The sequence below is a fragment of the Fukomys damarensis genome, unplaced genomic scaffold, assembly GCF_012274545.1.
Source record: "Fukomys damarensis isolate Sample0158 unplaced genomic scaffold, DMR_v1.0_HiC HiC_scaffold_14, whole genome shotgun sequence".
Classification (NCBI taxonomy): domain Eukaryota; kingdom Metazoa; phylum Chordata; class Mammalia; order Rodentia; family Bathyergidae; genus Fukomys; species Fukomys damarensis.
In genome coordinates this window covers 32,087,973-32,099,994 of record NW_022900926.1, presented here as the reverse complement: position 1 = coordinate 32,099,994, position 12,022 = coordinate 32,087,973, and the positions used below count along the sequence as shown (strand labels likewise).

General features: G+C 46.2%; 1 protein-coding gene across 1 annotated transcript; it reads right to left on the bottom strand.

Moving 5' to 3' along the window:
• Positions 1–1,950: 1,950 nt before the first annotated feature.
• Positions 1,951–10,986, bottom strand: Zbtb2 (zinc finger and BTB domain containing 2). The gene is made up of 3 exons (XM_010628844.3): positions 10,395–10,986; positions 9,969–10,153; positions 1,951–4,856 (listed from the first exon to the last, which is right to left on the bottom strand). The coding sequence occupies exons 2-3, from the start codon at positions 10,139–10,141 to the stop codon at positions 3,485–3,487; spliced, it is 1,545 nt and encodes a 514-aa protein (XP_010627146.1). The 5' UTR covers positions 10,142–10,153; positions 10,395–10,986; the 3' UTR covers positions 1,951–3,484.
• Positions 10,987–12,022: the final 1,036 nt, after the last annotated feature.

Sequence of the window (12,022 nt, the reverse complement as noted above, 5' to 3'; positions counted from 1 at the left end):
ACAGTAAAAATTAAGAATTTTTATCTGAGGGAGCAGCTAACAGTTAATATCCTCACAGTTCTGTTTAAGGAGTCCTTCTGTAAGAAAGTACAGATTACTCGCTCTGTATCGAGACACGACTTTCTACTTGCCTAATAGTGTTGAAGCCTAAGTTTGCTTCCCTGCAAATGTATAGCAATTATTTGTCCTAGACCAAAATGGAGGACTAAAACCAAGCTAAATGCAATTTAAACATTAGTAGGGGCCTGAAAATTGCCATAAAGAAGAAGATGTCAAGTGGAGCAAGTTCTGTTCCATTGCAATCAACCACAAAACCCGTGTGAAATGTTGCCTGAGGTCACAGCGAGTGAGTAGTGTAGGGGCCTCAGCTCCCTCCCATCACGAGCCCCAGCTGGAGCCAGGAACCCCCCCCATCCTTCCCAAACATCCTCCCCTGGGTTCACGTCCACTCAAATGTAGTAATGTGCAGTATTTTCTCCTGAATCACATGGCAGAGGCCTAACATTTTGAACCAAAGGGTTCATTTTGGATGCCTCAGCTCTTTGCCTTTCTTGCAAAGTGACATTTTGAAAGCTACACTGGCTTGTAACTACGTGAAGGTTCGGCATCACTATTCTCCCTGCTTGCACCGCCACTACTCACTGCTACTTTTGAACAGCAATGCCCTCTCACACTAAAGTGTATTTCCCATGGTGAAACCCTACCACACTTCACAAAAGCTATTTTTTTTTAAGCAATATATTTTATTTTTTGGTATCGGGGATTGAATTCGGGCCCTTGAGCTTGCAAGGCAGGCAGCAGAACCTCTGAGCTAAATCCCCAGCCCTAGCAATGCATTTTAAATGAGTCATTTTCTTTTTTCTTTCTTGACAGTCTTGCTATGTAGTTCAGGCAGGCTGGCCTTGGTCGCACAGCAATCCTCCTGCCTTAGTCTCCCGAGTGGTGGGATTATGGGTGTGTACCACCACGCTTGGCCTGACTCTACTGAGGAGGGAAAACTACTAGTGGTGTTAATAAGGGCTAGAACTAGACTATCTCAGGTTCCCACATGTGACATTGAGACGGCTTGTAGTAATGGCGAAACTGGGTGTTCAATGGTAGCAGCTGGTGGTGGCCGAGTGCCGTGGGTTTGCTTTCACCAGCTTAGTCATCCCTGAGATTTCTAAAGCTTCTCTAGGGATCATCAAAAACTATATAATCTCTAGGGTCTGGAACAGGCAGTGAGCATTTGGGGGAAGGGTGGGAGGGCTTCAGTATTTGTACCCAGCTCTTCTCATCACTGTGAGCAATGGGAGTTTGGCCGGTCAGCCTCTGTGGATGTGGCCACAAGCTGGCGCTAAAGGCCCTGCTATTTAGATGCCAGACCTGAACGGCGGGGCAAATCTGTATCTACCCTTCCCTTCGGTCAACTGGGACTGGCTGGCTGGTGTCTTGTGCTCTCCTTTGGGCTTCCCAGGACTTTCTGGTCTTGAAGACTCTGCTCTGGCTGCATCTTGCTTGCAGGGTGGAGGCCTCAGAGGCTCACCCTGACTTATTTACCTTTCAAAGATACACAAATGCGGCATAAAACTCTTTCAGGTTGGACGATGGGAATATAGTTTTCTTTTTTAAGATGAAATAAATGCAACTCATTCCATTTAATAATCTAGGTTTGTGTTACCTTGAGGGAAGCACCTCCTGACCTCTTTTCTTCTTTGTAAAGAAAGCTGGGTAAGATGATCTCTCGATTCATTTTGAGCCAACCTTTGACTGTTCCTCTCCTTGTCAGAGTTCACTCATTTGATTCTCATGATTTCACAATCGAAGGCAGTCAACTTCTTCAGTTCACACATGCAGAAAATGCCACCCTGGAAGGGAATCGTCCAGGAAGGCATTTCCAGTAAGACAGCCTCTCTTTGGGTAGATGAACACACAAGAGATAAAATCATATGCTCATTTAATTGTTTATTCAATGAAAGCATGTATAAAAACTTACAAATCTGAGAACTCAACTATACATATAATAGGATGATGGGATATTCAGTTCTTAACATACACATACAGTATAGCTATTAACTACTCTCCCCCTCCCTTTCCCCTTCGGTCCTTACTTCTGGCTATTTTATCCTGTAAGACCATTCTCTTATTGGCCTAAGAGAATATTAATGGGCAACGTTTGCTGCTTTCAGGCCACTAGAGAAAATTTCAGGATGTAAAAAAATAAAATAAAATAAAGAAAAAAACCTGGAGAATACAGTCTTTCCCCAAATAGCAATTAGGTTTTTTATTTTTTAGGTAGGTGGGAATCAAACCCAGGGCCTTGTGCATGCCAGGCAAGAACTCTACCACTGAGTTTCATCCCCAACCCTAGCAATTAGTTTTTGGTCCTGATTTCTCTTTGCCATTTTTGATGCTTCAGTGAATATTGCCAGTAAACTGTTAGCACTGACTTTTTTTTGGCGGGGGGTACCAGGGATTGAACTCAGACCTTGCGCTTGCAAGGCAGGCAGTGGAACCACTGAACTAAATCCCTGGCCCCAGCATTGACTTTTAAAGTCATTAAAGTTACATCTTCTGCCAACTTTCCATGTAAGATGCATATTCCTGTATAATTTCCTCTCCAGTACATAAGTACACTGATTTAAAAGCAGCGGGTTGGTACTGAAACAAATTTGCCACTGGCAACTGCTAGAAAATGTGTCATTTCTCTTTTGAATGATTTTAAAAACAACCACATTTGTCAGAAATGAAAATACAGCATTTTGCTGTTGTTCAACTTGGAAAGAAGCCAGCAAATCGATAAGGCATGTGCATTAATCCACCTGTTTATAGGAAGTATCCACACGTTTTCTCTTACAAACACACACTCACAGCTTGTCAGGTTTTATCCAGAAATTAAGATTGCCATCACATTATTACTTTTTCTTTTGTGTTTTGTTGAAGTAGATTTCTTAGCTAGTGATTTTTCCTCACTGGACATAATCTCAAAGGATGTGTTCTGAAATAAGACACCCGGAAGGTAAAATACTAAAAACGTTTTCTTGGGTTTAAAGTTTCCCCACACCTGCTAGATTTTGCATAGTACAGAGCCCAGAATTATCTCTTGGACACGTGTTGTACTTTCTGACATTGCTTTTTCCTGAAAAGGAAGACTTATCACCTGGGGAAAAAATCATACTTTTAGCTTACCAAATTATATCTTAGTTGTTCTGTTTTGTATATACCCTTAATTAGTTCCAAGTATGCTTTTAAATAATCTAAAACTTCTCAAAATCTAAAGTTTCTAAGTTCTACTGACCATTATCTTTCCAGTATCCCCTGAATTAAAGTAAACAGACTCCAGGTTTATAATGCACAAAGCCTTCACAGAGGTGGGAGTAGGGTGGGGTGGGGAGAAGGGAACAGGGACCTGTTCATGCCACAGAGAACTAGGGTTCCGAATGGAGGGAAGAGAAGGAAGATAGTTTTTGTAAAAATGACAGTTTTATAAAAAGACAAGTAACATTCAGTCTAATAACACAGTTTCCTGTTCCTTTTTGATGGAAGCTAACACTGGGTGGTCAGGTTCCGTCACTTCGGGATCCCCACTGCCTAGGAGGATGGACCGCCCCTCGTCTAGGGCAAAGACGTCCGCATTCTGGTTTTGGCATGAGTGTTTCACGACCTCGTTGGGAGTGGAGAATGTTTTGTCACACAGGTTGCACTTGTAGGGTTTGTTGGTCTGCACCAACATGTTGTCCATCTGACTGCCCTCCTCAAATGTGCAGAGCTCCAGAGTCTGCTTGTCCACCATGGTGTACGTGTCGATGCTCTGGTTGAGGCATACGTGGCGGGCAGCCTGGTTGGCCCTGCAAAAGCTCTTGTCACAAGTGCTGCATTTGAAAGGCTTGCCAGTGTGTATGTACATGTGCTCCCGCCAGTGGCTTTTCTGGATGAATTTGCGCCCGCAGATCGTGCACTCATACTTCCGCCTCTTCACCTCTCTCTCCTGGTCCGCCTGCTCCAGGTTGTCAATGTCAGCAATGTCCGAGGGCGGTGGGGTCTCCGACTGCTGCTGCCCGTCGATGATGGGGGAATCCGAGATGTGCTGCAGCTCACTGTCACTGATCATCCCGGCTTCAGGCACTTCCATGGCGTCCTTGCCGAGGTCGGCGGCATTGCTGCAGAGAGACAGCGGCACGCGGCTCTCGCCCTGCGGGCCCGCTGTGAAGGGCACACCCGTGTGGATCTGCAGGTGCTCGCGCAGGCTGCTCCGCAGGGTGAAGCGCCGCCCGCACAGGTGGCAGGCATAGTACTTGGGGAAGCTCCCGTTCCTCTTCATGATGCTCGGCTTCACGTGAGCTATGGTGAGGGATGCAGGCTGCTCGTCCGAGGAAGAGGCTTCCAGATTGGTCTCCTCTCCGGGAGGTGGGGCAGGAACAGGAGTGGAGACGAGTTCCGGAGATAGCGAGGTCTGCAGGGGGTCTGAGGAAGGCATGTTTGTCCGGTTCACCTGGGCCAAGTTTGGGGGCAGCTGAGACAGCTGTGAGGCCTCGGGCACCTGCTCCGGGCCCAATCTGGAGGTCTGAGGTCTTGGGTCCCGCCCGAGCTTTTCAGGTGCAGGGGTGATCTTGGTGGCTTGTCTCAACTGGTGGTCTGCGATCTGAATGCCATACAGGGAGGAGGCCAACGGGAAGACTTGGTCAGGATGGGAAAAGGTGCCTTGGCTGGCAAGGCTGGCCTCCTGGATTAGTGGGTATGCGTGCAGGAACTTGATGCCCTGCTCGAGGCGGACGGGGTCAATGAGCTGTTGCGCCATCTTTCCAGTGTACATGAGGTGCAGGAGATAGCTGAAGATGTCCGGCTGGATGTCGGTGGGCTTCAGCCGGACACACTCGCTGAAAGAGAGGAGCGGAACAATCTGTGAGTACATGCCAAGCTTGTCTCGAGTGATTAACACAGGCCCTGGACAAGAGAAAACAGACCCAGGAAAACAAACGAACAAGAACGTTTGCCATATTGGACTATTGGAACTGCTGGCTTGGCAGAGCCTTGAGCCAGAAGGCCCCAGCCAGAGCCCAGCTGGAGATCTTTAAGGAAAGCCAGCGACCTGCCTGATTAGGAAGGGCTTCAGGTGTGAGATGAGGCGGAGAGAGGGCCTAACGTGAGCAAGTGCCTAAGGGCAGGACACCAAAACTGTCCTCAGACCTCGTCTGGGAGCCGAGTGCAGTGGCTCCCTCCAGCACGAAGACTGAAGCGCACAAGAGATAAGGACAGCGGGGAGGACCAGCGCCTCCCAGGTATGGCTGGACGGCGTTAAAGCTGATCTGGAAAAGACGGTCCTGTCCAACGCCATCACCAGCGCCAGCAGTGCTCCCGCTGAACTCCAGTGGTCCCTGTGCACTGGAGGGAGGGCACGCTCAGGGGCTCCATTCCTGGCTTGCTAGCCCGGAGTCGGGAGGTTGTGGACCCGAGACTTGAATCTAGGCTCGTCTAATTCCAGAGCCATCACATCAAGATCCTGTGCAGCAGACGGGGAGCCTGAGGTCCCCAAAGCAAAATGATTTATCTGAGGGAGTTGGTGGTACAGCCTGCTTTCTAACTTTCAGACTACTGCTTTTTTCACTTCAGAAGCATCATCCTGAGCAAGCAGTGAATAATGCACTGTCCCCAGACCATCACAGCAATGACAGAAATTCCAATGCATCCCTAGAGATCAATGAGATGTGTAGCTTACACAGCATGCAGTATGTATTATCACCCACTGAGTGAGTCTGTTCTATTGACGATGCATTTTTTGACAATGCTTCCTTGAATGTCTCTTGAATATCTTTAGAATTTAAAGTAACTTTGGGGGACCAAAAAGAGGTCCTCGTACTAGGCAAGTGCACATCTACCACTAAGTGACATCCCCGGCTCTTCTTTTTTTAATTTTGATGTGAGGTCTCACCAAGTTCCCCAGGCTGGCCTCACACTTTCTATCCTCCTCCCACTGTGGCCAACTTGTAATGACTGTAACTTCTTGGTTTTGTAATTCTTTTGGCTGTCTTAGTAATCATGTTCATTTTATTAACAAATAATTCTCACTATGCTGAAATATAAGCAGCCTCCCCTGTTGTTCTAAATTTAACATTGTATTCTATCAAAAAAACAAAAACAAAAACAAAGTAACTTTAACAGAGAGACTTGTGACAGGACAGAACTGAGCAATTCCTGGATAGCTGTCATTTGTATGTATTTTAAGACTGCATGAAACTCATCATGTGGCAAAAGTTTGGCTACAAAATATGGAAGCTAAAGAATAAAAAACAAAGCATTAAACACTAGAATTCCTTGGGCCAGGGATTTCCGCCTGCCTTGCAAGTGCAAGGACCAGAGTTCGATCTCCGGCACCAAAACAAAAAACAAAAAAACAAAAACTTTTGAGAGTTCAAAGGAGGGATAAATGTTTTTCTTTTCTTTTTAGAAAGATACACAGATCACGTGTGTCTTTACTTGGGTCTTTTATATTCCTTTGCTTATAGTCTTTGAAATAGGAATGCAAATACAGGTGGTCTTTCCTTTAAACACAGTTGTGTTCCAAACAATGTTAAGTGTAGAGGACAACGTATTTAGATGTTATAGGTAAATTCAACAATCAAAGCTCCAGGGGTAATATGTGGTGGGGATGACTTTAGTAATGTGAACAGTCGCCTCCCAGGTAAAGACTGGAGGGACCTTCCAGGATCAGGCTGAGGCCCAGCGAACTGGGAAGCCTTGGCCTTGAGAGCTCTACGTTACCCCTGGTCTAGTGATAGCAGGAAGGAAGGGATAGTTAGGGGGCTCCACAGCCACTGCTCCTCTCTCCAAAAGGAGAGGGGCAGAAATCCAAAGTGGGCTTTGCTTTTTTAGCATCCCAATAGAGCCCCTTTCCAGAAAAACTCGGTGTGTAATCTCTCCTGTCTACTGCTTGGGAACCGCACTTAACAGCAACTATGTGCAGTCCCTGATGGCAAAGACAGGAAGGAGCTGGGGAGCCTGAAGTCTATACTTCAGCCAGGCCTGGAGGGAGGCCTCTGGGGTCAGCAGGGAAGGAAGGCACAGTGCCCAGAGGAAAGCTGGGAATCTTGGGGTCGTAGCACGGCTGCAGGGACCACGGAGGTCTGAACATATCAATTTATTTATTTATTCGGTACCAGGGATCAAACTTGGGCCCTTGAGCTTGTGAGGCAGGCGAGGAACCACTAAACTAAATCCCTGGACCTTTATATTTTAGTTTTTTAATTAAAAACAAATTTAAGAAGCATATTCACATGGGCGCATGCGCGCACACACACGTGCACACACGTGCACACACACACACACACACACACACACACTCACACACTCGCGCTTAGAAGAGTAAGTGGAGGTCGGGTTAGGCTGGAATGTGACAGAGTTCCCTGTCTTGGGTGCTTTTCTCCCAGGCAATTTGCCTGCTCTCTCGTAACTCCTCAGCTTGCTGTGGGCTAGACTCTGGTCACTTCCCAGTCCTCTGCAGTATAGTCCCACTTCAGGTTTCATTTGCAGATGCTCAACATAACACCTTTAATGCAGGAACGAAATGAATAAAGGTATAGTGTAGCTATAAGCCCTTCTGTGTAAACTTTCACAGTTATTTCCATGTTCAGTTTTTCCTTCTAAGGACTATTAGGCAATGCTGACACTATTAGAAGGTTGACTGAGCAAGGCCCGCCCTTTAGGAGTTTTGTTGAGAGCTCAAAGCCTGCAGACACAACAGGGACATCTAGTGGCAACTAACAGAAATGAAACACTGGAAGGCAAACCCAGGAGGAGTCCCTGTGTTCTCACTCTCTGTGTGGCCAGGTGGTGGTCACTGAGCTTCTCACAGGAGTTGCTGGTTAAAAGCGGCCCTTGCTCTCACCCTGTGCGCACCTCAGTGAGCACAGAACCTGCACAAGGCTGGGCACAAGGAGGCCACCCAAATGCACATGTCACCTCTACTGCTTAAACTTGGGGCTTCCATGACACCCAGGTCACATTCTCCTGTTAGGCATGTATTCAATGCCTTGTGTTTACATAAGTTTTTTTTTGCATCTAATTAAAACCAATTATACTGTCTTATTTCTCAAAATGAAAATATTTTTGGGGATCATTTAGTTCATTATACTGAGACTACTAAATACAAAGCCCTCATCAGCCACAAAGTCTCTACCACAATGAAGTTAAAGGGTGCTTTTTCGTGTGGGGTGCTGGGGATGGAACCCAGGGCCTCATGCACACTGCGGTGTGCTGTCACTGAACTACACCCTTGTTGTAAAGAGTGCACTCGCCATTACGCCTGCCATCCTGTTATTGGCCCTGCTGCTCCTTCAGATGTTTGTCAAGTGGTGATCTATAATGTGTCCACATCTCAGCTACTCTGTGGTGTCCACCCAAGATTTGTAAATCGCAGGCTCTGTCCTCAAGAAACTTACAAATGAAATGCTATCATCCACGAGAGAGGACAAGGTTGCTTTTGAATTTTTGTTCACTTGACTAAGGAGGAGGCACGGAAGGGGCGTGTGTTAGCTGAAACTCGGGAAGCAGAAGACTAGCACCATGTGCTCAGGTGAGTGAGCTTCGAAAGCAGGTTGGGTCACGGTGCAGATAGGTGGAGTGTCCCAGTGGGGCCCTGAATGACAGAACAAGGAGCCTGAATACAGTATTTTGATAGGTAAGGGACATCCTGATCAAAGGTGAGCTAGTAACTTTGACTGAATGCACACCACAATGCAGTGTTTAAGAATGTAATCTCACAGTGAAGTGGAAAACGAATAATTGGAAAACGGAAGTGACCAAGGGAAGATAAAGAGAAATGTGAAAGGTGCTCTGCAGTAAGGTGATCTGCAATCTGGGGATTGGTAAAATATTTGAGAGCATGGATTACTTGAGGATAAGAAAATAGGTGAGTATGGGGGGTCCTTTCAAGGAAGAGGCTTGATTCAGTTTTAGCCATGCCCAGCGGGTTAAGAGGGGCATATTCAGCAATAGATGAACAGTGGGTGTCCTGGGGCTCTGGAGACAGACGGAGTGAGTGGGCAAGGTTCAAAGGCAAAGACAAGACCTTGAGAGAAGACAGCAGAGTGCAGAGAACCCACAACCAAAGCTCAGGTGGCCCAGTGCCTGGGGCAGAAGTTCTACAAATGCAGGTGACAAGCACTTCAGAAGGAAGCAAACAGCAGCAGATACTGCGGACAGGATGAGAGGGAGGGAGAGACAGTGTTTCTGGGGAAGGAGTGACCTTTGCAACACAATTCCGACGGAGTGCAGGGAGGAAAGCACAGCACAGAGGGACAGGGAGAGTGCGGATGGAGGGAAGTGCACCCAGGGCACAAGTGACCCTTTCAGGAACTTGCAGAGCAAACCAGAGAACAGTGCTTGAACGCCAGGAAACATGACAGTCAGGGGAGGGAGGCTCCCTTCCCCTCAGACTGGGGGGCTGGAGTAGGAGTGGGGGAGGGGGAAGAATACAGAATAGAACTTGAGAGCAACGAAGGAAAATGGAGGATTATTTTCCTTGGATACCGAGAGGTTCTTTTCTTTAAGATACTTAAGAGATGGAAAGAAAGAAAGTGGAGGAAAGATACAGAAGGTTTTAAGAGAGAAAAGAGGAGCTCTTGGAGAATCTGTGCCCTCAAACTTCTTATTGGAGTAGAAGACAAGAACTGAAAGTCGGGGATATCTGGGGACCAGGGCCACAGGAGCTAGAGAAAAGCTTCTGGCAGAAGGGGCTGTGAAGCCTGTGGCTGGCTTTGTATCAGACAGGCCTGGAGACGCTCAGCAGGCTGTGTGCAGGGGCAGGGCAAGGCTGCTGGAGTGGCAGGAGTGTGACTGTCAGGTGCTATGGAATCAAGTGACCAAGAGGGGCAGGGCAGGCCGTCACAAGGGAACTGTCACCCAGGAGCCTAGGTTGAGGCTGAGACCCAGGGCCTGGATGAAGGGAAGAGGGGCCCCGAGGTCACTGGTTTATCACCAACCACATTAGTTACCTGGTCTGATGGACAAACAACATCTTAAAGTAATTGGAGAATGAGGCAAGAACAGATTTGTGTGCCTTGAAGTACACATCGCCGATGGCAACCGTGCAGTCACACAGGAACCCAAACTCGCGCTGTGCGTTTAACTGCTGCAGTAGAATAAGTCCATGGTTGGTCAAATCCATTTTTTAAAAAATCTGCAAAGTAAACAATTTTATTTTTAAGAAAGTTGGTTCATAAATAAGAATGTGTCCTTTATAGTCACAAATAGTAATGATCATAGCTAATGTGGCATCGCAGCTCACGTTCTAGGCACTGTTAACAAGGCATATAAATGTACTTGGTCTGCTGTTGGGAGTGATGCCACGGGGTAACTTAGGGGGCTCTGTGACGTGCCACACTTACACGGATGGTGCATGGAGAAGCCAGGCTGTTTACCTTCAAGGATGAACTTGGCACAGCAAACAGTCCTAGATCAGTCTTTTCAAGATCCCCAGTGCAAAGTCTAATGACCCATCAGAATTTGTCCAATTTTCTGTAGAGATAGATCAATTATAGTGCCAAGCAGAGTCACAGCAAAGCAAGGCAAGGGTGAAAACCTTAATTAAATTGGGGAGATTTCCTCCAGGGATGCAAGGGCAGACTAGCTCCCTCTCCACCTCTTAATACCAAACCAGTGAGGTAGCAGATTTGGCCTCTGCCTCCCTTTTGTGGTGGAAGAAATGGTCTTTGAGAGAGAGTAAGTGATTTGCCTCCAGCCTTCCACCTGGAAGGTGGGGAAGACAAAATTTAAATCTGAATGTTCCAATTCCAAATCCTCTCCTTTACTTATACCTCCCCAAACCCTCCCAGCCTGAATCCATTTACAGCGTGGAAGCTGGCTGATTCTGCCCAGTTCATCAAATCCCTAAAACGTTCCTTTCCCACTAACAGCACTTATAAAAATCTAAATAAATGGACAGACATCCTATGTTATGGACATGAAAATTCAATGTAGGGATGGGGATTTAGCTCAGTGGTTCCACCGCCTGCCTCACAAGCTCAAGGTCCTGAGTTAGATCCCTGCTACCAAAAGAGAAAGAAAGAAAAAAATTCAATGTAGTAAAGATATCAATCTTCCCCAATTCGATATGACATAGTTCCTATCAAAATTCCAGTAAGATTTTTTTGTATATACAGACAAGATCATTCTAAAATGTTTCTTTTTGTTGTTGTTTTTTGTTTTTGTACCAGGGATCAAACTCAGGAAGGACCTTATGCTTGTGAGGCAGGAGATGGAACTACTGAGTTAAATCCCTGGCCCATATTCTAAAATGTATAAAGGCCAAGGAATTAGGATAGTTAAAACAGTTTTTAGAAAACAATAAGTGGGAAAAATTGGACCATCCAATTACAAGATGTATTATCCTGGCACAGAATTCCAATCTGTGGTATCAGTGGATGGACGGGTATGCAAATCAGTGCAACAGAAAAGAGAACCCAGAAGTAGATCCACATAAACAAACATGATTAATCACAAATGCAGTCCTGTAGAGGAAGCATAACCTTCTCAAGAGACAGTGCTGGATCAAGTGGACTGCACCCTAGGCAGGGAAGAGAATGGGGGGAGGGGAAGGGAAGAGAGGAAAACAAATTCATCTGAATCTCATAATATATATATGCAAAAATGTATCATGGTCCTAAATAGAAAACACAAAACTATAAAGCATTTGGCTGGATGTAGTGGGCATGTCAACAATCCCAGCACTTGGGAGGACAGGAAGATAATACCAGCTTGAGGCTAGCCTGGGCTACACAGTGAGTGCAAGGCCAGCCTGGACTATGTAACAAGACCAGGTCTCAAAACAAAACCAAACAAAAACCCAAAAAGCTAAAAAATTTTGGAAAAGAAAAAATCTTCAGGACATAAATCTAGGCAGAGTTTCTACACTTGTAATCAAAAGTAGACTCCACAAAACGAGAAAGTGATAACCTGTACTTTATCACAAGTAAAAACTTTACTCTGTGAAAGATTCTGGATGAAAACCTAAAGACTATAAGTATCTTGAAACCCTTGCAAAGTACTC